The 19,414-nt window shown below is 31.8% G+C and overlaps 1 protein-coding gene across 1 annotated transcript in view; it reads left to right on the plus strand.

The window, feature by feature from the left end:
- Positions 1 to 10,818, plus strand: part of LOC149786366 (sacsin-like) — a 76,278-nt gene extending 65,460 nt beyond the window's left edge. The window contains exon 11 of the mRNA XM_089975928.1: positions 9,522 to 10,818. Coding sequence (XP_089832054.1) covers positions 9,522 to 9,806 — 285 coding nt within the window. The 3' untranslated portion in view covers positions 9,807 to 10,818. The remainder of the gene's footprint in view (positions 1 to 9,521) is intronic.
- The last annotated feature ends 8,596 nt before the right edge of the window (positions 10,819 to 19,414 follow it).

Genomic DNA, 19,414 nt, shown 5'->3' on the forward strand with positions numbered 1-19,414 from the left:
TATAATTCTTCATGTCTTTGTCATGTACCATGATTGGGGGATGTGGGTCTACCTTAATGGCTAACATTACAGGCCAATATTTCAGGTTGCAATAGCATTTTCCATCCAGCTCATTAACTTATGAGCTGTTGAACATAAATGAATGAACATTGTTGCTCTTTTATATTGTCACTAGGCTGCATCCCACATTGGCATCCTTTTCTTCAAGATGAATATCATACACTTACAATTCATGCTTGCTTTAGTTTTTGTTTTATATCATAAAAGCTGCTTGATGTTCAGCAATGAGCCATGATAAACTTAGGTTTCTCTGTTTTATGGCATCTTGAGCATCAAAGTCATGGTTGTATCTTGAGCATCAAAGTCATGGTTGTATCTTGAGCATCAAAGCCATGGTTGTATCTTGAGATTATGATCAGTTTCTTTCCCTGTCTGTCTAGAACACTCTACAGCTCAATCACAAACATCACAGACAGATTTCATCTTGCACACTTTTAGTAACTGAAGCACAGTTGGTGGGGTCATGGTATAAAGGAAAAAACTTAAGAGAAAGATATTTAATTAAAATCAAAGGACTCCTAGAGACAAATGAGTTTTCACATGTTCAGGAAAAGCCTGTTCATTTGATAGTCAGTGCATCATTAACTGAAATAAGGGAAATTATTGATGCACTATAACATTAGTTCTAAATCACAGGTACATTTTTCTTAAAGTCTGACTGAAATATAACAGATAAAAGCACATAATAAACATAAAATGTAACATTAATACAACACACATGCCCTGACATAAAATGCCTCTATTAAAACATCCTGCAGTTCTTTAGAAATGAAGGTGTAATTTATTATTTGTAAATGTTTCAGCACATATACATTAATAGATAAAACATTTGACTGTTCACTTATTCTTAAATTACTGTAATTATTTTGTTGTTATTTTTAGTCTGTGAAATATATTAAAACCTCAGTTTTACTTATTTTCTTCTACATGCACATGCATTACCTGGGAACTTGCATTCTACTGTCAACTCTAACCTTGAAACCTGATATCAGTTTTCACTGACAATCATTACATGTAACCATATTCAAGTGCAATCAATAAAAAATACACATGTTAAATTTATAGAAAATTTTCACTTGGTTCAATTTTTCAATTCTATTTTAATTGGCTAAGTAAAATATTTTAATCAAATATTAAATTTCTTAGAGGAACAGGCTTTGGTGGTTTGCAATCATAACCCCCCACCAGTGGCACTTCCACCTGGACCCCAAGCTAGACAGGGTGAGTATTGTCTCCATTTGCCTTTTTTCTTTGATTTTGCTTGATATTTTGTGTTGTTTAATTTAAACCATTTGATGATAAATCTGCAATCATGAAATCCTCTTCTCAAAGAAGGGAAGTAATATGGGATAGTCCAGTCTTCCACATAGTTCCAAAAACTGGATGGCAGATTTTTAATTGCAATAGACATGGATGAGTTCCCAGAAAACATGGTTGTGTCTGACCATTCACCTCTTTTGTAGTCCCCATCTTCATCTTACCCTACAGGTCAGGTGATAGAGAGAAAACTTTGGACAAGGCATCAAACTAAAGTTTGCCATCTACATGTCCAAGATTTATGTCCAAAACTGGCCAGACAGCAGAACACTTGACCTGTTCCCTTATGTATGCTTCAGTCTCTGGTTTCCACTTGCTGTTAAGAGTCCATTTGCCCACTTGACTCCTGAATCCCTTGCACCTTGGACTCTTTTATTTCCCAATTGGTAGGGACCTCAACGCTTTGGAACTCATTCCTCATTTACCTGTTACTATAGTGTTCTATTCCGATCAGTTTAAGGTTGTCTCATTCAGTCTTTTGTAGGAGGAATTCATGTCTCCATGGAGGCTGGAGTGGAAAGAGAACAAAGTCTACAATCCTTATTATCCCTTCCCTTGGGAGGTGGCAGTCTGGCTTAGTTTCCTAGGAATGATTTATAAGCAACCTCTTGTGTTCTTGCTTCTAATGAATACAACTGCATGCTGAGATACCTAGAGAATCTGAATTTCATCACCACCCAAGTTGGTGGCAAAATCAGAACAGGTTTCTGGTTTATGCCTTGGAATCTCACTTCTTCCTGTACACCAATGCAACAGATTCAGGCCAGGGTGGTCATCTAGAACTTGAAGGGGTAGTCCTGCAGTGTTTGTTGTTTTGTAAAGAATATTACATTAATATCAACAACCAAGAAATACTGGCAGTTTTCTAGCAACTCCAGTGGTGCATTAGGTGCATAAGACATTGTTGTGTCATTTTTGCACAAACATGTTGTCCATATCTGAGACATCTATGGAGCACTCATGACCCCTTGTCTATCCTTGGAAGTCAAGAGCCTCTCCCTTGGGCAGCATCTTTGGGGTCGACTCTTCGAATCCATCACTTTTCAGGCTGTATAAATATTCTTATAGACAGTATGTCCAGATGGGGACTAGCAGTCCTTACAGAATGGTCTCTTTATGATTCAGACATGAAACACTTCTTCATCATTTGGGAAACCCAGTGCTTGACTTGTTCACAATGAAGTTGAACAACAAGCTCCTTCATTATGTCTCTCCATTTCCCGACCAGATAGTATGAGTGATGGGTGGCTTCAGTCAGAGGAGGGATTAGCTGTACATCAGTACTTTTCACCTTCTCATAATAACTGTTTAGATTCATCACAGAATGTGGAGTTCCACATCATGGCTCATCATCATAGCTCTCCTGCAGTCTCAGTATTCATGGTTTGTTTGTCAATGAGGATAGATGTACTGTCACAGTACTTCAGGTGCTTTTTAAGCAGGATTGGCAAATTCTCTACCTAGGTTAGATGGCAATGAACTTCCAATGATTTCATGCTTGATGGAGACCTTTTTGTAAGTGATGCAATAGGAAATGCATTGCTCCAATCTGCCCCCCCCCCCCCCCGCAGCTACAGATTTACTTATCATTCACTTTGAGAAAAAAGACTGCTTGATATCCACTATTAATTCTATGAGCTCCTCTGTTGGGTTACAGTGCAATCATACCTAAATAAACATTACTACAAGTGCTGCATTCTTCAGGGTCTGACTTAGACATTATACACTAGAAAAGAAAGAAAGCTATGATAGCAAAAGCAGAACTAGCAAATAAGATAGGTAAGGACAAGTTGCTTTTTTAATGTCTCTTATTCTAAGCAGGTGGCTGCAAACAAATTGTACAGCTTTGTTGAGATATAAATAGTTTTCATATTCCTACCTTACAGAGGACATATGATTAATCAGTCTGTCTCTTCTTCCATCTGTATATCCATCTTACTGTCACACAGTTTTGTTAATACATCTCGCATAGCATTTGTTGCATATATTGCTGTAAAACTGGCATCTGTTATAGTCATCAGAGTAAAGGTGTATACTGTGTATATTGACATTTAAATCAATGTGCTTGTGAGATTTGTTTACAATTATTGGCCATTTTATACTAGATCTGGATGCATCATGTGAGATGATCTTCTTATCTTGACTAGACTGTCACAGTTTTTGGTGGATTACTGTAAACTTTGGTACAAAGTATGATCAGTCTTTGAAGGCATATCATACAGTTGATGTTTTCAATCCATCCATCTGTTTCCAATTTAATTTTTCCACAAGGACTCGATCAATGTATAAATACCAAACTCTTAGAACAGTTTTCACTAGTGGGTGAGGTGGGGTAATAAAGAGGCCTGAATATTTTTGAGTGGAAGTGAGTGTCTAATGTTCAAAGATGGAGGATTGCTGAATTCTTAATGCAACTTAATGTTTGCTTTGAATTTAGCACAGTTAGACTTCTAAGTCTGACATTATCTCCATATTTTGGCACAGCATGATATCTGAACTGTGTGTGTGGGGTGGGACCAGGCTGTGACCTTGTTTAAGGTCATAGCAGTACCAGTGTTTACTGTGCTATACAAGTTAGATCTACTTTAGTTTTAACTCTGGTGTTGATATATAATAGTTATGGCATGGCAATTAGCCAATAGTTTTAAGTGTCATAAGGATGTTCTATAATTATAATTTAAGGCATTAAAATAATGTATTACCAGGAATTAACTAAAACTTGCTGAATTACATACAAGAGAGTAAATGCCTTGTTATCATTCTGAAAGTCAATAATAATAATAATAATATAATAATAATAATGACAACAACAACAACATTGTATTCAGATGCATGACAAAACAATGGAATAATGCCAATAGAAATTGCAGGTGCAGAATGATTTGTCAACACGTGATGACCAAAATATGTGTATGTACCAAGCATCATAGCAATCCATCAAAACCTGCAAAACCAGTGTAAAAAGGAATGTCATACTGTACACTGCATTTAGCTGAGACAAAAAAGACAATAACCTTAAACAAATTGGAGCAAACTTACTTGTTGCAATGTGCATGATCAAATGTTGAACATAATTTGCACCAAATTATACACTGATCCACTGAAAACTGTGAGACTGGTTGCATTCACAAGATTCCATCATCATCAGATAGAAGTCAGAAAAGGCAATAATTGTATTCAAAAGATTCTATCACAGACTGTATTCAGACAGAAGTCAAAAAGGACAGTAACTCTCATAACAATAGTGAGCAGAGATTTGTAAATTGGTGCAAGTTAATTTTCAGCAGATAGTTATCAAACTGATCCGCAAAAATCTGTGAGACAGGTTGCATTTACAAAATTATACGACATCAGCTATGATCCCAGCAATAAAAGTTCTGAGCCATCCATCATGAGAATTGGGATATTTTGTTGTCACAAATTAGTATTTTTGGGAATGTTTAATAAATAGGCATGTGGCTTGTAACCTTCTAAAGCACGTCACTAATAATTTTTGTTCCAATCTATTTTTATGTCTCTTTAAAGCACAAAATTAATATTATAAGTCAAAATTACCAATAATTGTATAATTTTGTCTTGTTTTATATGGAAGTACTGTCATTTTAAGTAAATAGCAGTAATAGAAGTTGCTGTTGTGTTCTCGGTATAAAATTTTTTTTTTTTAAATAACAAGTCCTTAATATGCCATATATTTCTGTTCATTGATATAGTATACTATTAAATTAAGGTTGCATCATAATAATTCAGTTTGTTACTTGCAGGTGTTATTGGAATAAAGATACTCTATGCTCATACGACATCATTAGTTAGTTCCACATCAAATTAAAGTTGTATTTTAAAGGGTAAGAATATCTGCAGCATATTTGCAAGGAAGATGCAAGGCAGAAAACTACAATAATGAATACTATTTAAAGCTATATTCTATTTTCACTAAATAAAAGCATGAAACAGAAGAGCATGATGGGTTTATTAAGTAGCCAGAAAGTAAATTAGCATATCATGCTACACAAAACCTTTGCAGATGAATCTCTAGCCATTATTGTGCTGGGTATAAACAATTAAAAACACCGAATGTGTACAGACCATTTCTGAAATGTACTGTCAGCAATCCAAACATCTTGTCAACAATTTTTTTCTGATTATAGAAAAAGTAGGATCCTTTATTATGAAAATGGGGAGCTGAGCCATCCACTCTTGTTGTTTTTTTTTAAAAATGTATGTTTATTGGAGATTCTCAATGCTTAGTGTCCATGCTAAGGGGGCTTAATCAAGTGAAATAGTCAACAAAGAGTTTGTCACTTCAACCAAACAGGTCCAAAAGGCAAAGTTCATTTGGCCTGCATTGATTTCACAGCATGATTACCCAGATACCATTTTGCTTCGATAAAATGCATTAATAACAAAAGTAAAATAGCAACTTTGGTGTCAGTTTTCCCTTCAAAGAGGAGAGCAGAAATATAGAAAACAGTTGTCTTCTTTGTTCTGTAGTTGATTTTGGTGCTAATTTTATAACCAGATATAATAATGATAAAAATAATGATAATAATAAACAATAATAAAGACTTTATTTAATGAGAGGAATTCAGTTATTTACAAAAGAGAACTAATCTATCTTGTGGCCTTCAAGGTAATGTGTAGAGATATACAGAGTGCATCAATCTCTATCCATCTCAGACATACATGTTCACATTAACAATGTATATAGATATTACAGACCCAGACTAGTTAACTATGATGTAAATTGTACATACACTAACAGATGAAGTAACCAACAGTGTTCACTAGTCAAAGTTAAATTCCTGCATAACACATACTGACAAATACTTTTTATAAAAATATGTATCTGGAGGAGGTGATTAAGCCATGGGATATTAATTTAGATTTAGATTTCATCCATTCAGTATACCCATGGTGAAAAGCTAGTATGATAGAAGAGTCTTTGATTTCTTTTGGGATAATATTTAATTTAATGGCCAGGCAGAGAAATGGAAACTGTTTTTAAATAATTCTTTCTTTGGTATTGGAATTAGGAAGTTTAGGTTGTCATCGATCTAATGTTTAGAGTACAGCTGGTTTCTCTGCATTTAAAATATTTGCCAAGTAACCAGGGGAAGACTTGAAAGAAACTTTATACATCAATTTGACTTTCCAAAGCTGAAGTCATTTTTAAAAAGTTAGGATGTTTGAAGTATCAGCATATTCATAATTTTTCAAGGTTGCCTTTCTAGTATTATTGTACAGGTTTGTCTTTGCAGGCAGAATATTTTCTTAATGTTAACATCATAAGCATTTCCCCATATGATGTTACAATAGTCAAAATTAGACTGAATGTAGCTCTTGTAAAAGTGACACAATACTGATTTAGAATGAAATACTTTATTTTTCTTAATAGTCAATGAAAGGAGTTTGTTTTCTGTGAAATGAGATTTATATGATCAGACCAAAATAAACTTGTAACTGTCAGCAAGAATACCAAGAATTTTGTTCTTGGAAACCACTTTCAGTTTTTCATTATTATTGAAATGGCTCAGGTCATCTGTCTTTAAATTTGCTCTTTTTTGCTGTGTTGCTATTAATGAAACCTTGTTTTTTCTGTATTTATAATCATGCTATTTTCATTGCACCATATTTTTAGCTTGTTTAATGCCATCTGAAGATTATTTTAAAACTCAGTTTTGCAGCTGTGTTCATCAGAGAAAATAATATCATCAGCATATAGATCATTGTTTATGAAAATAACAAATAAAACTGGTCCTAGTATAGATCCCTGTTTCACACCACATTTTTTTCTTTTATTTTCTGATACATGTCGATGTAAAGTCACTTTCTGAAATTTGATATGAAGTCAACTATTTGTGAGCTGTGCCACCACAAGGTAGATTTTACATTTTTCTAGAAGTTCATGATCAAACGCTTTTAAGCAAAATCAACCATGACACTCCCAACTGACTTCCCTTCATCTAAAGTCAGCAGCCATGTGTCAACCATTGATATTGTGCTACTTCATGGGAATAATTTTGCCTCAAACCAGATTGTCCCTGCTTTGTAGAGTGGAGTTTCTTTGAAGTTTACCCATCTTTAGACTATGATTACATATAAATGCAGTTGTCTCTGTAATAGATGCTGCTGCTTTCAAAAGCCTTGGGCTGATCATATGAATTCATGTTGATTTAGTAATATCCATGTTTTGCAGATATTTTAAAACAAAAGTGAAACTTCAGGAATTTCAAATCTATCATCTTTTGAGAACCTTTCAGAACATAATCTTCTGAGATATGAGTCTCTGATACAACTTTAGGTTCCCCAAGTTTGAGGCCGCATTCACACATGAATCATTAAATAAATTTGCAATTTGTAAATGGTCATTTGTGCATTCCTGGCTAATGTTCAGAGATGGAATATGTCTTGTCCTTGGATTTTTTTTTCTTCAGTAACATTTTAATTATCCAACTTTTATACACTTTACTACCTGAGGCTTTCAAGCAGTCTCTTGTTTTAATGGCATCTAATATCTCTGAAGTAATCCAGCCTTGTTGATGATCATGTTTAATTCTGTCCATTTATCTAAGATATCATCTACATCATCAGATATTGCCACAGTATCCCAAGGAATCTGTTACAAATCCATCAGAAAATCTGAAAATCTGATTTGTTAAAATGTTTAAATGATCTGTAAGAAAATGATTATGGACATGCCTTTCCTGACATTTTCTGCTATATTTTTGTGTAAGAAGAAGGGCATAGTAGTCACACAATCCAATCTTAGGAATATAAACTTTAGAAACATAAGTTGGTTCCTTAATTGATTGGATTATTCCAAAAACTTCCATAAAGTCAGTTCAGTTCAGACATATCTGTTTATTTAGTAAATCCTTGCTTATTTCACCAAGAATTTAATGTTCTGTGGAACAAGCTTCCACTACATGTAAAATCTGCTGAAAATATGACAGTATTTCAGAAGAGATATAATGAACATGTATGTTTTTCTAATAGATAATGGAATTTAGTACTTTAATACTTAACATGCTAAAATAAACAGTAATTATTGCCATTGCTATACTCTCCTTCAGAGGGCCTCAGGGGAAAATATTCATTGACTAATGAATCACCCTCTATAAATACAGTATTATTATTATTATTACTCTTTGTCATCATTCAGAATGTTTTCTGTTTCCAATTCAGAATATGTATTCCAATGTACTTGTGATGTAGATGGACTATATATGAAGTCAGTAAGAAAGGGTTTAGAATTTTATAGAGATTTTATGGAGAAATCTATGATCCAAACAGACTCAAATTCATTCAGTTCTAGACCTTCACGTTGTTTTGCTTTAATACCATTTTTGACATAAACTAAGAGCCCACCACCTGCTGTTTACCTTTCTTTATGGAAAACCCATAAATCATAATTATTTACTAACAAAAAGTTGTCTAAATGATTCTCATTTGACAATTTGTTTAAGAAATTACAAATATATATATATATATATATATATATATATATATATATATATATATATATATATATATATATATATATATGTATGTATGTATAAGTCTTACTTGGTCTATTTCATCCCTAATTTTATGTCCTATACCTTCTTATTTATCCCTAAATTCAGTATATTAGTTCTTGATTGGCCACTCAGGGTGATATCATTATTTACATTTTAACAAATTCTTTAAACAATCATGTAGTCTTTATTAGAACATTTACAAACACATGAAACATTTGCACTTTCAATACATCCATCACAGTTGTCAGTTTGAGAGATAAAATGTTTAACTGAGGAAACAACATGGGCATGGTTTTATTACTTTTTCTGCTAGAGTTCCCACTTTTTGTCTGGAAAGGAGCAGAGAAATTATGTCTCCTCAACAAGGCACTATCTTCATAGACATAAGTCATGCAACAGGTGCAAGGGTGAAACATTTCACAGTGCTTGGCCTTGCATCCGTGTTCCAAACAGTAAATTTCATTACTCTTTACAGTATTGTTTGACTTGATATATTTATAAAATTTCTACAGATCTGAGTGACCTGACAGGATTATTTTTGGTTGAGTCTTATTTTAATTTTGTACTTTTGTATCTGATATCCAGAATATTATGGACTTCTATTAAGCTGTACCATGTTTATTTCAGGCTTCAGAGAAGTCACTGAAAGCAGCAAGATTTGCCATTGATGGAAACAATGTTATGCAATTCAGTCATGACCTTGTCTCAATTGCCAGTGGATTAAGTAATACTAACCTCATCAAGTTAGCAAGACAGCTTCAGTGCCTTGTTGGGGAACATACTCGTATGAGATATCCAGACCGATTTTGCATCCCATCCATTCCTGCAGATTTCTTCACAAATGAGCACTCAACAAAAGCATGTGACTTGACAAAAGAGATTTTGAATCTGGTAGATGGAATGTTAAAATAATTGTGATGTTGTTTAACATCCTACTACCAGGAGAATCTAGAAACATTTTTATAAAATATGTGCCATATTTTCAGACAAGAAATATTTGTTAATTACTGCAGTAGAATATACTTTCCATTACTTTGCCCCAACACTGCAATATATCCATACATCAGCTTGCAGGTATCGATTGAGGAATCAAGATAAAAACGTTTGTGAAGAAAAGGTATCTTAGCAGAGAGGTGTAAAGATGTTGTGGAGTAATTGTAGAAATATTTTTTATTTGGAATACATTCATAAAATAGATCTACCTGTTTCAAGAAGCTGTCTTTGTGTTATCTTGTATCAGGTTAACACAATTAATTGAATGTTTTTGTTTTTGCTGTCTTATTATTAAAGAAAAAGCTATTTATTCTTTATTGAATTTATGAAGCATACATAGTTCATGTAAATTTGTGAATAATGCAAGGATCAGTAATGTTCATGTAAATTTGTGTATAATGCAAGGGGCAGTATGGTTCATGTAAACTTGTGTATAATGCAAGGGACAGTAATCTTCATGTAAATGTGTGTATATACAAGGGTCAGTAATGTTATACTAGGTGTGTTTGCTCTGATATGTTTATAGAGAGAAAATTGCAAAGTTATTCATTTGAAATAAATTCCATGATTTTGAATTATAGTAGCTTTGAAAGGGGAGGGGGTATCTTCTGTTTTATTTCTTTTAATATATAATAATACTGATAGCTTTCATAACTTTTACTACATTACCTTTTTATGAAACTTGAAATTGTTGTCAGTTGTCTTTATCAAATATATACATAATATTAGTTTTAGACATTCTTGTCAAACAGTACATAAAATAATTGCCATGGAATTAATATATGAAAATGCATGTAGATATTTATTTATTTTTATTTTTGTTTTTGTCTTTGCAATAGTGCTTATTTAGGATATATATGGGCCACAACACAATTTTCTGTTTATGCATAGAGGATTAACAGCTATTTTTCTATTTATATAGAGGATTAACAGACATTTTTCTGTTTATGTATATAGAGGGTTAGCAGTCATTTTCTGTAAATAAATAATATTCTGGTTAGAAGAGCAAGAGAGGATGGATTTTATATCTCAAAAATAGAACAATATAAATTAGAACAACTGGCCAGTTTTACGTTTTTTAGTAAAATTATATACTTAAACCATGAATAGTAAACCATGTACACCATTCTATTGTTGCCACATACAAAAATATTATTGTTTTTGTATTTCAGGTTTTCTTTATTATGTATGAAAATATTTGGTATCATCAGTGTGCTGATTGGTTTTTGTATCAGGCTCTGTTTTTCTTTACTAATTCAGACAATATACATAACACCTAACAAAAATATCCAAAAATGATTTGATTCACTGCATGTGTCCAGACTGATGTACTTTATTGGATACCTGTCATAAATTTGTTTGAATGATGACATATTTCAATGAGAATTTATAATGAATGAAAGTATTTAATTGGAAACATTTGTTAATGAATCCTTGTTTACATTTCTCATTGTAAGAAATTTCAAGTACTTTTAATTCTTAACTATTTCAGTTCTAGACTTTGTGTAATCAAGATCTTGTGGTATATAATGTGACCTAAATATTGTGTTTTGTTGCCCTACTGGCTGAAGTTGTCATCCATAGCTGGTCAGTTGATTTCTTAATTTATAGAATATATTTATGTGTGGTGTAATTGTTTTGTTGATATGTGGGAATTTGATACATACTCTTTGATCATTGAGTGTCTTGCAAGTAATTCAGTTTACTTTTGATCAAAGAACTAGAGATCTATCAAATAACATCATTCTAAATATGTAGTGATAATTTCTATAAGTATGTCTGGTAATCTCAGACTTTTTAAATTTGATTTCATTGTCTATGTGGCTCTATGTAAAGTATGCACTGTCTCTCACCTTGCACTAACCCCAAATTGATAAGCCATGTTATCCCATTCTAATCACAAAAATACAAGCAATGTGATCCTGTTCTAACACCAAAATACACATGCCATCTCATCCCATTCTAACCCCAAACATGCAAGCCATCTCATCCCATTCTAACCCCAAAAGTATGAGCCATCTCATCCCATTCTAACCTACAAATCCAAATTTGCAAGCTTGTTTTACAAGCTCATAGCAAGCTAATTGCCATAAGCTCATTTATAAAGTTCATGACAAGCTTGAACATGAACTTCACTAAGGTAGAATGCTCCTCCTAATATCTTTTTAAAATGTTTCAGAACACATATCTTTTTAGTTTGGATTAAAATGGCTGATTGGGGGTTTGTTTGCAATATTGCATTGTGGCAATTCCATGTCCCTTTCGCCTACATGCAGTCATGTTGTATTTAAGTTACAGATGAACAAAAACATGTCAAGTTATAATTTACAAGTAAACATAACGTTTGTGTTTGTTGCTTTTTTTTATACAGAAACATTAATATATCAAACATATGATTGCCTGAACTGAGTATTGTGACATCAAATGTATTGACAATCAAATTTTGGGAGGTATGAACACCATTTGATGTTGGTGAATTCCATTACTGTTAAAAATGCTTTACTGTTAATATGAAAGTGATCGTTCACATTTATAAAAACCCAATACAAACAAATAACATGTTGAATTTTAACATTTTCATAATATTATTTTGTTCATGTGAAATTATTTTCATTAAAATTATACAACTCTGGTGCATAAATGTATTGTGAAGTTTATAAATAAAAATTTTAAGCAAAAAACATTAGGCAAAGGTTAATAGTAATATTGAAATGAATCTGGTTATTTTTGGTGCCATGATAAATTGAATCTTGGGATTCTTGGTGTCATGGAGTAGTGATACATTGAATGTTGAGATTGTTGGTGTTGTGGTGTAGTGATACATTGAAACTTGAGATTCTTGGTGTTGTGGTTTAGCGATACATTGAATCTTGAAATTCTTGGTGTCATGATGTGGTGATACATTGAATCTTGAAATTATAAATGATGTATTGTACTCATTAGTCTTGTGTGTGTAAATTTAACATCTGCAAACTATGTTCATTTTTTATTGTAATACTTTCAAACTACTATTACATATATTTATATATAATATACTTATGAATAAATGCTTTCTATGAGAAATTATGTAAAAACTTGAATGTTGAGTAAAAAAAAATACTTTTGGTGGGGGGGGTTGGAGTACAAAGGGAATTTAAGATTCATTAAATGCTGATACGGTTGAATGTTCCTTGATGTATTGTATATATAATGATTAAAAAATTTATTTTAGTAATAGCAATGCAGTGGAAACTAATCATATTCAGTTAAATTCCAGTGTTGCAATGGATTCAAGTTGGTTCATTCATCACAAACTTACACATGTTTGCAGAGGTTTTATATGTCCCCCTGCAAGCATTTGCATTGCTAGGTAAACATAGTCACAAACTTGCACAATCAAAAAGATATGTAAAGAAACTTGCAGCAAGCTAGATTTTCTTTCTGAAGCAACCAAACCTGTGCAAGCCTGCAGATATATTAAACTAACTAGCTAAGGTCTGCACATGCTATACAAGCTTGTATAAGCATCTTTGTTAGCTTAAAAACATCAAACAATCATATTGTAAGCTTACCACAAGTATATCATGAGATTACCACAAGCTTTCTACAAGAATGCATTTTAATCATGATTGAATTTGTCAAATAATTAATATGTCAGGGAATGTATATGTTACATATTTTATTGATGATTTCTATAAATAATTGTATCATTGTAGAATAGTCCTCACATTTTTTTCACCTTTCATTCAATTTCAAGTTCCCATTTTTCTTACTTGTGTGTGTGTGTGTGTGTGTGTGTGTGTGTGCAATCTTAATCACAGTGATGGACATGTCCCAGAGATTTTATACATTGTGACTTAAATATCATTTCCTTGATCATCTTTTATCTGTTGGATTTTTATCAAGTATTGAACTATTTTCATAAGAGTTGACCAATTTTTTTATAGATCTTTTCAACCATAACTAGGTTAAGTGATGTTGTTTTAACAGTCATGATCATGTGATGTGGTGTATATTTTATCACTTGTAACTATGTCATTATTGCATATTTAGTAAACCATAACAATGTCAAGCAGTGTATAATTTATCAACCAAGACCATGTCAAGTGATCTTGTATATTTTATCAATCCTGTATACACTTATAATGTGTATTTTTTGTTTTTCTAATGAATGAAGAGTTCCTATTTTACTTAATATCTATTGAGTACACATGCATTCTGGTTATTACACTTCTCTGTCTCTTTTTGTTCGTGTTGTGAATATATTTTAGTACTTGTGAATATAGTTTTATCCATTTTAATTATTACAATGTTCTCATGCTGAAAACGTTTGTTACTGTAGGCTTAGGAACATGTAGAGAGAATATATTACCAAGGTTGAGATTGTGTGTCAGATTTTACAGCATTATACATTGTGCAGGTTTTCTTTGTCCCTATTTTAAAGCTATTACCCTAATTTTGATTTTGATAAATATGTGTATCTACATTCAAGATGAGGCTTGAATGATACAATTCTAAATTGTATATATCATATTTATTCCTTACAATTTGATATACGACACTGATTGGTCTTCATGTGTGTGTGTGTGTGTGTGTGTGTGTGTGTGTGACAGAGTTTCGATCTTTATGATTGGGATTATAGATTTGTTTGGGGTACACATTTATCCAAACCTCTATGACCCTTTGAGCTGCCATTCAATATATTTGATATATCATTTGAATTTACTGTATGTCTTCATAACATGAGATGTATCAAAATAGCAAATCTGTTATCTCCTATAATTTATGAAATAGATAGTCTATAATGCTCTTGTCAATTTGCTAATTTAAAAGCACAGTTGTATAAGAAAACTACTTAATAATTGCAGTAGAATGCTTTGAAATCATCAGTATTTGAATCAAATGGTTTTTTCAAGGCTATTTTGGGTAATGATAACTGAGAAATACCCACATTCATGTTGAAAGAGAGAGAGAGAGAGTCTTCATGTTTCATTTTCCAAAGGATTAAAAAAATTCACATTTTCTTACAATAAATTACCAGTATGCAAATGTGTGTGTGTGGGGTATAACAATCTCTCCTAGAAGTGAAATCATATAATTGGTTTTCAAAACCATGTAAACAATAACATAGAAAAAGTAATAAGCTGATTGCTATTGTTAATGGTGACTTTTTCTTCATCAACAAAAACTATAAAATGGTGTTACTCTAGAGTTATTGGACTTTTCATGTGTTGTTTTTTCTTTGCTTTTTTATCTCCATGTTATGTATCATGAGGAAATATAATTATTACTGTCTTTTTCTATCTGCTGGTCTATCCATCTGTAATCAATCTTGTTTCTGGAACATAACTCTAAAGCATTCAATATACACAAATGTGGATTGTTCTATTCACAGTTCTTCACTTTCAATAGTCTTTCTATGCTTGTCAGTTTTTCTATCCTACCATCCATCAAGTCACTGTTCATACTTTTTTCTTCAAAATCTTACGTCTCAAACTATTTAAGTCATCTCTATGAAACTTTGTATGCATATTGAACTTGTGGTCCAGATGTCCCTTTTACTATTAATATTTTTTAGTTTCAGTAACTATTTATGTTTCCACCCATTTTCTTTCCATCCATCATTTTATGTAAACTTTAATTTTTGGGTCATGCCAATCATCAAGGTATCTCTGTGAACTTAAATACCCTAATTGGACTTTTGTTTAAAATTTGCCTTTCTTGAGTTTAAACATTTATATCGTTTTAATTTTAATATCAATCCATTGTACATACATCTAACATAAATGTAAAAATGGTAAAATTCAGTGTATATTGAATATGGCCAAACTGATGTACAGCATCCAAAGTGATGTACATTGGATTCTTGTTATAAAGTATCTTAAATATTTTGATAACCTAATATTGATTAATGAGAATTCATTATGAATGAAAGTGTTTAAATTTAACTTTACTTGTTGAATGTTTATGTTTCTCATTGTAAGAAATTTAAAGTTATCTTTTAATTCTTTCTTATTTCAGGAGTTCATTTCTAGTCTTAAAATGTGGCAGGGTTTGTGTGATCAGAATCCCCTGGGATCTAATTTTACCTCCATATATTGTTTGTTCCTCTCCTGGTCAAAATTATCGTCCATAACTGGTCTGAAATACAAACTGGTTTCTTAATGATCAAATATAATTGTGTGTAGTTTAATTCTTTTTGTTGGTAAAAGGGAACTTGATTATTTTGTGTTTGTATGAAATTGTCTTTACTTTCTATAATAACTACAAAGGACTTGATAAATCAATCACTTTATATTAATTTTAAATTTGAATAGCTTGTGTTTGAAGAGACTGTACTGCTGTTTCATTGATCATCATTATCTGTTGGATTTGTATTGAGTGTTGAACAATTTAACAATCTGTAGAGGCTTTGTCCAGTCTTTTTATAAAAAATTTCAACTATAACCATGTTAAGTGGTGTATATTATATCAACCATGACTACGTGATGTGATCTTGTATATTTATCAATTCTATATACACTTATACTCCTTACATATTGCTCTGATAAATGAATTAAGAGTTCCCTAATTTATTATTAAATATACATGTATTCTGATCATTTCAGAAGTGACTGTATCTCTCTTAATGTCTAATTTTTTCATTGTTTTAATGCTTGAGGTGCTGACATGTTGAAAAAACATTTGCTTATCACTTTAGGATGTCAACTAGAATAGACTATGCGTTGACAAAGTTATTTATGAGTGCCTACTGAATTTTACTGACATAAATGGTTTTGTATTTCCCCAATTATAATGCTTTGTCCCTAAAACTGATTATGAGAAACAATTTTACCTACATTCAAGATGTGGCTTGATTGGTTATTTTCTAAAGTGTATATATATCTGTTACATTTATTTCTTATAAATTGAAATTTGACACTGGTTGGTCAGCAGGCATGCATGTGTGTGTGTGTGTGTGCATGTGACATATAGATTTGATCTTTGTATCGGGGGATTCATGTGGCTAAATGGTCTAAGATACTTGCCTTTGCCGATCACTGACATCTCAGCTCTGTCTGCTTGGATTCAAGTCTCGGACTTTGCCAACATAGGCATCTCAGAAAGCTTGCCAGTAGCTTCCCATTGGTCATTGGATCTTCCTTGGGTTTTCACTGGTTCTTCCTGCACCAGATTTATACTGGCCACCATGTATAGCCTATGAAGCCCACAACAACATGAAATCTTTGTATGTAATTAGGGTTGTATATTTCTTGAGGATACAAAATTTATCCAAACTTCTCTGATCCTTTGAACTACCATTAAATATGGTAGATGTAAATGATTTGAGTATATGTCTGTTTGAAGAGAGTGATGTATAAAATAGTCAAGTCTTTATTCACCAGGTAGGTATTAAATATTATGACAATGTAAGTTTATCTTTTGCCTAATTTAAAGGCAATTTCATAAAAACTAATACAAAATAATTGATGTACTAATCTATAGTAGAATAATTTTCATGGTTATCTTGGATAAAGATAGAACAATACACATTAATCAAAAGAAAGATAGAATCCTCATGCTTCATAAAGAGTTCACATTTTCATACATCTAACAGTGATAAATTATCAGTATTTGAATGGATTGGCAATCTCTCTTTAAAGTTAAATCATATAATTGGTTTTCACAGCCATGTAAACATTGACTTTTTCACTGTTTAAAATTTTTCAGTTTAAGTAGTATTATGTTTTCATCCATTTTTCTGTCCATCCATCCATCTTTTATGTACACTTCAATTTCCATAGCAAACTCCCAAAACCATTGAAGATATCTCTTCTGAAATGTGGTCAGTTTTTCATGTAAAATATATTTTTTAATATTTTTGTGTGCATCCATCTTTTGTGCACACTTTCATTTCTACACACAATTATTGTCAAGAATGTAATATGTCTCTGTGAATGTCGGTGTATTTGACTTGAGTGGTTCAAATGTGCTTTCCGTTTAACCAATTTTAATTTTATTGTCTGTTTGTTTATCCATCTATTCATACATTTATTTCTGGGGTAAAACTCCAAGACTGTTTAAGATATTTCTGTGACATTTGCTACACCTATTTGATAAGCAATTTAGATGTGCCTTTAGCTAATCATAATTTTTTCAGTTTCTATGAACTGATTCTGTCACCAAGCAGACATTTGGCAGGACCAGTTAATATGTTGATGACTCCATGGACTTGGGTTCTTGTTATCCACCTAGTATATAGTACAGGTGAATATAGTTATAGCTTTATCTTATTGTCTGTCTGTCCATACAGTTTCACTTGTGGAATATAACTCTCAAACATTGAAGGTATTTCAACCGAATGTTGTACACATCAACCAAGTTGTGCAGAAGTCTATTTTTATCCTTATAATTTTCCTCATTCAGGATTATTTTTGTTACCATGGATATGAAGTGTCATATAAGTAGTGTATAAATTTAGCATGCTGGACCCTAAGGTACTTTCAGTTGGAGTCTTTACATCAGCAAGAGATTAAGGGGATATTTAATTTATATAAGTGTATATATTTCTTTTATTCTTTTACATGTGTTATTTAGTTATTAAATAATTCTGCCTACACCCATAAATAAAACCTTGCAAAAATTAAATGATTATCACAGAATCTGAGAATTTATGGTAGTATTACATGTATATGATTTTTATTTTATAAACAATGTGGATATAATTATATTAAAATAAGATATCATTAGTTGAAAATAGAATGATAACATCATTTTGATGAATTCATATAATACTGTCGTTAAACTTTGTTTTGATCATTACAAACTAAGAGATAAATAAGATGATCATAATGTAAACAAATATGTCAGATATGCTTGTATTTGATGTGGAATAAATACAAAATTGGCTTTCCTTAATCTGAATTAATTTTTTTTATAGATAACTGTAATTTGCTCACTGTAATTAAGATATTTTTTGTAGAGTCTAGGCTACTCTGTTATACTCAATCTCAGTTATAATGTACCTGTACTCGCATATAAATTAGACTCAACCTCAATTAAAATGTACCTGTATCACATAAATTGTAGTCAACCTCATTTATAATGTACCTGTACTCACATATTAATTACATTGAACCTCAATTATAAGGTACTTATATCACATATAAATTATAGCCAACCTCAGTTTTAATGTACCTGTACTCATATAAATCAGATTCAACCTCAAGTAATATATATATATATATATATATATATATATATATATATATATATATATATATATATATAATAGAATCGATCAGGTCCAGATCTAGCTCTTTTTGTATTAATGAAAAACAGTTATGAAGTACTTTATTACATAAAACGGTAAAAATTCTAGCCCCAACAACAACACAACTGAAACTCTGTTCTCTGAGAATTATAGTCTAAACTGTGGCACTTAGAACTACACTGTAAAACTTTGGTCACAGAAGTATATAAATAAACTGAGGTTGACTGTAAGATATTCTGTGATGTATAGAGACTTTACAGTAAAACCTGTCTATAAAGGGCAGTCAAGGGACCAA

Source organism: Sinohyriopsis cumingii, chromosome 12, assembly GCF_028554795.1.
Source record: "Sinohyriopsis cumingii isolate HCF-2022 chromosome 12, ASM2855479v2, whole genome shotgun sequence".
NCBI lineage: Eukaryota > Metazoa > Mollusca > Bivalvia > Unionida > Unionidae > Sinohyriopsis > Sinohyriopsis cumingii.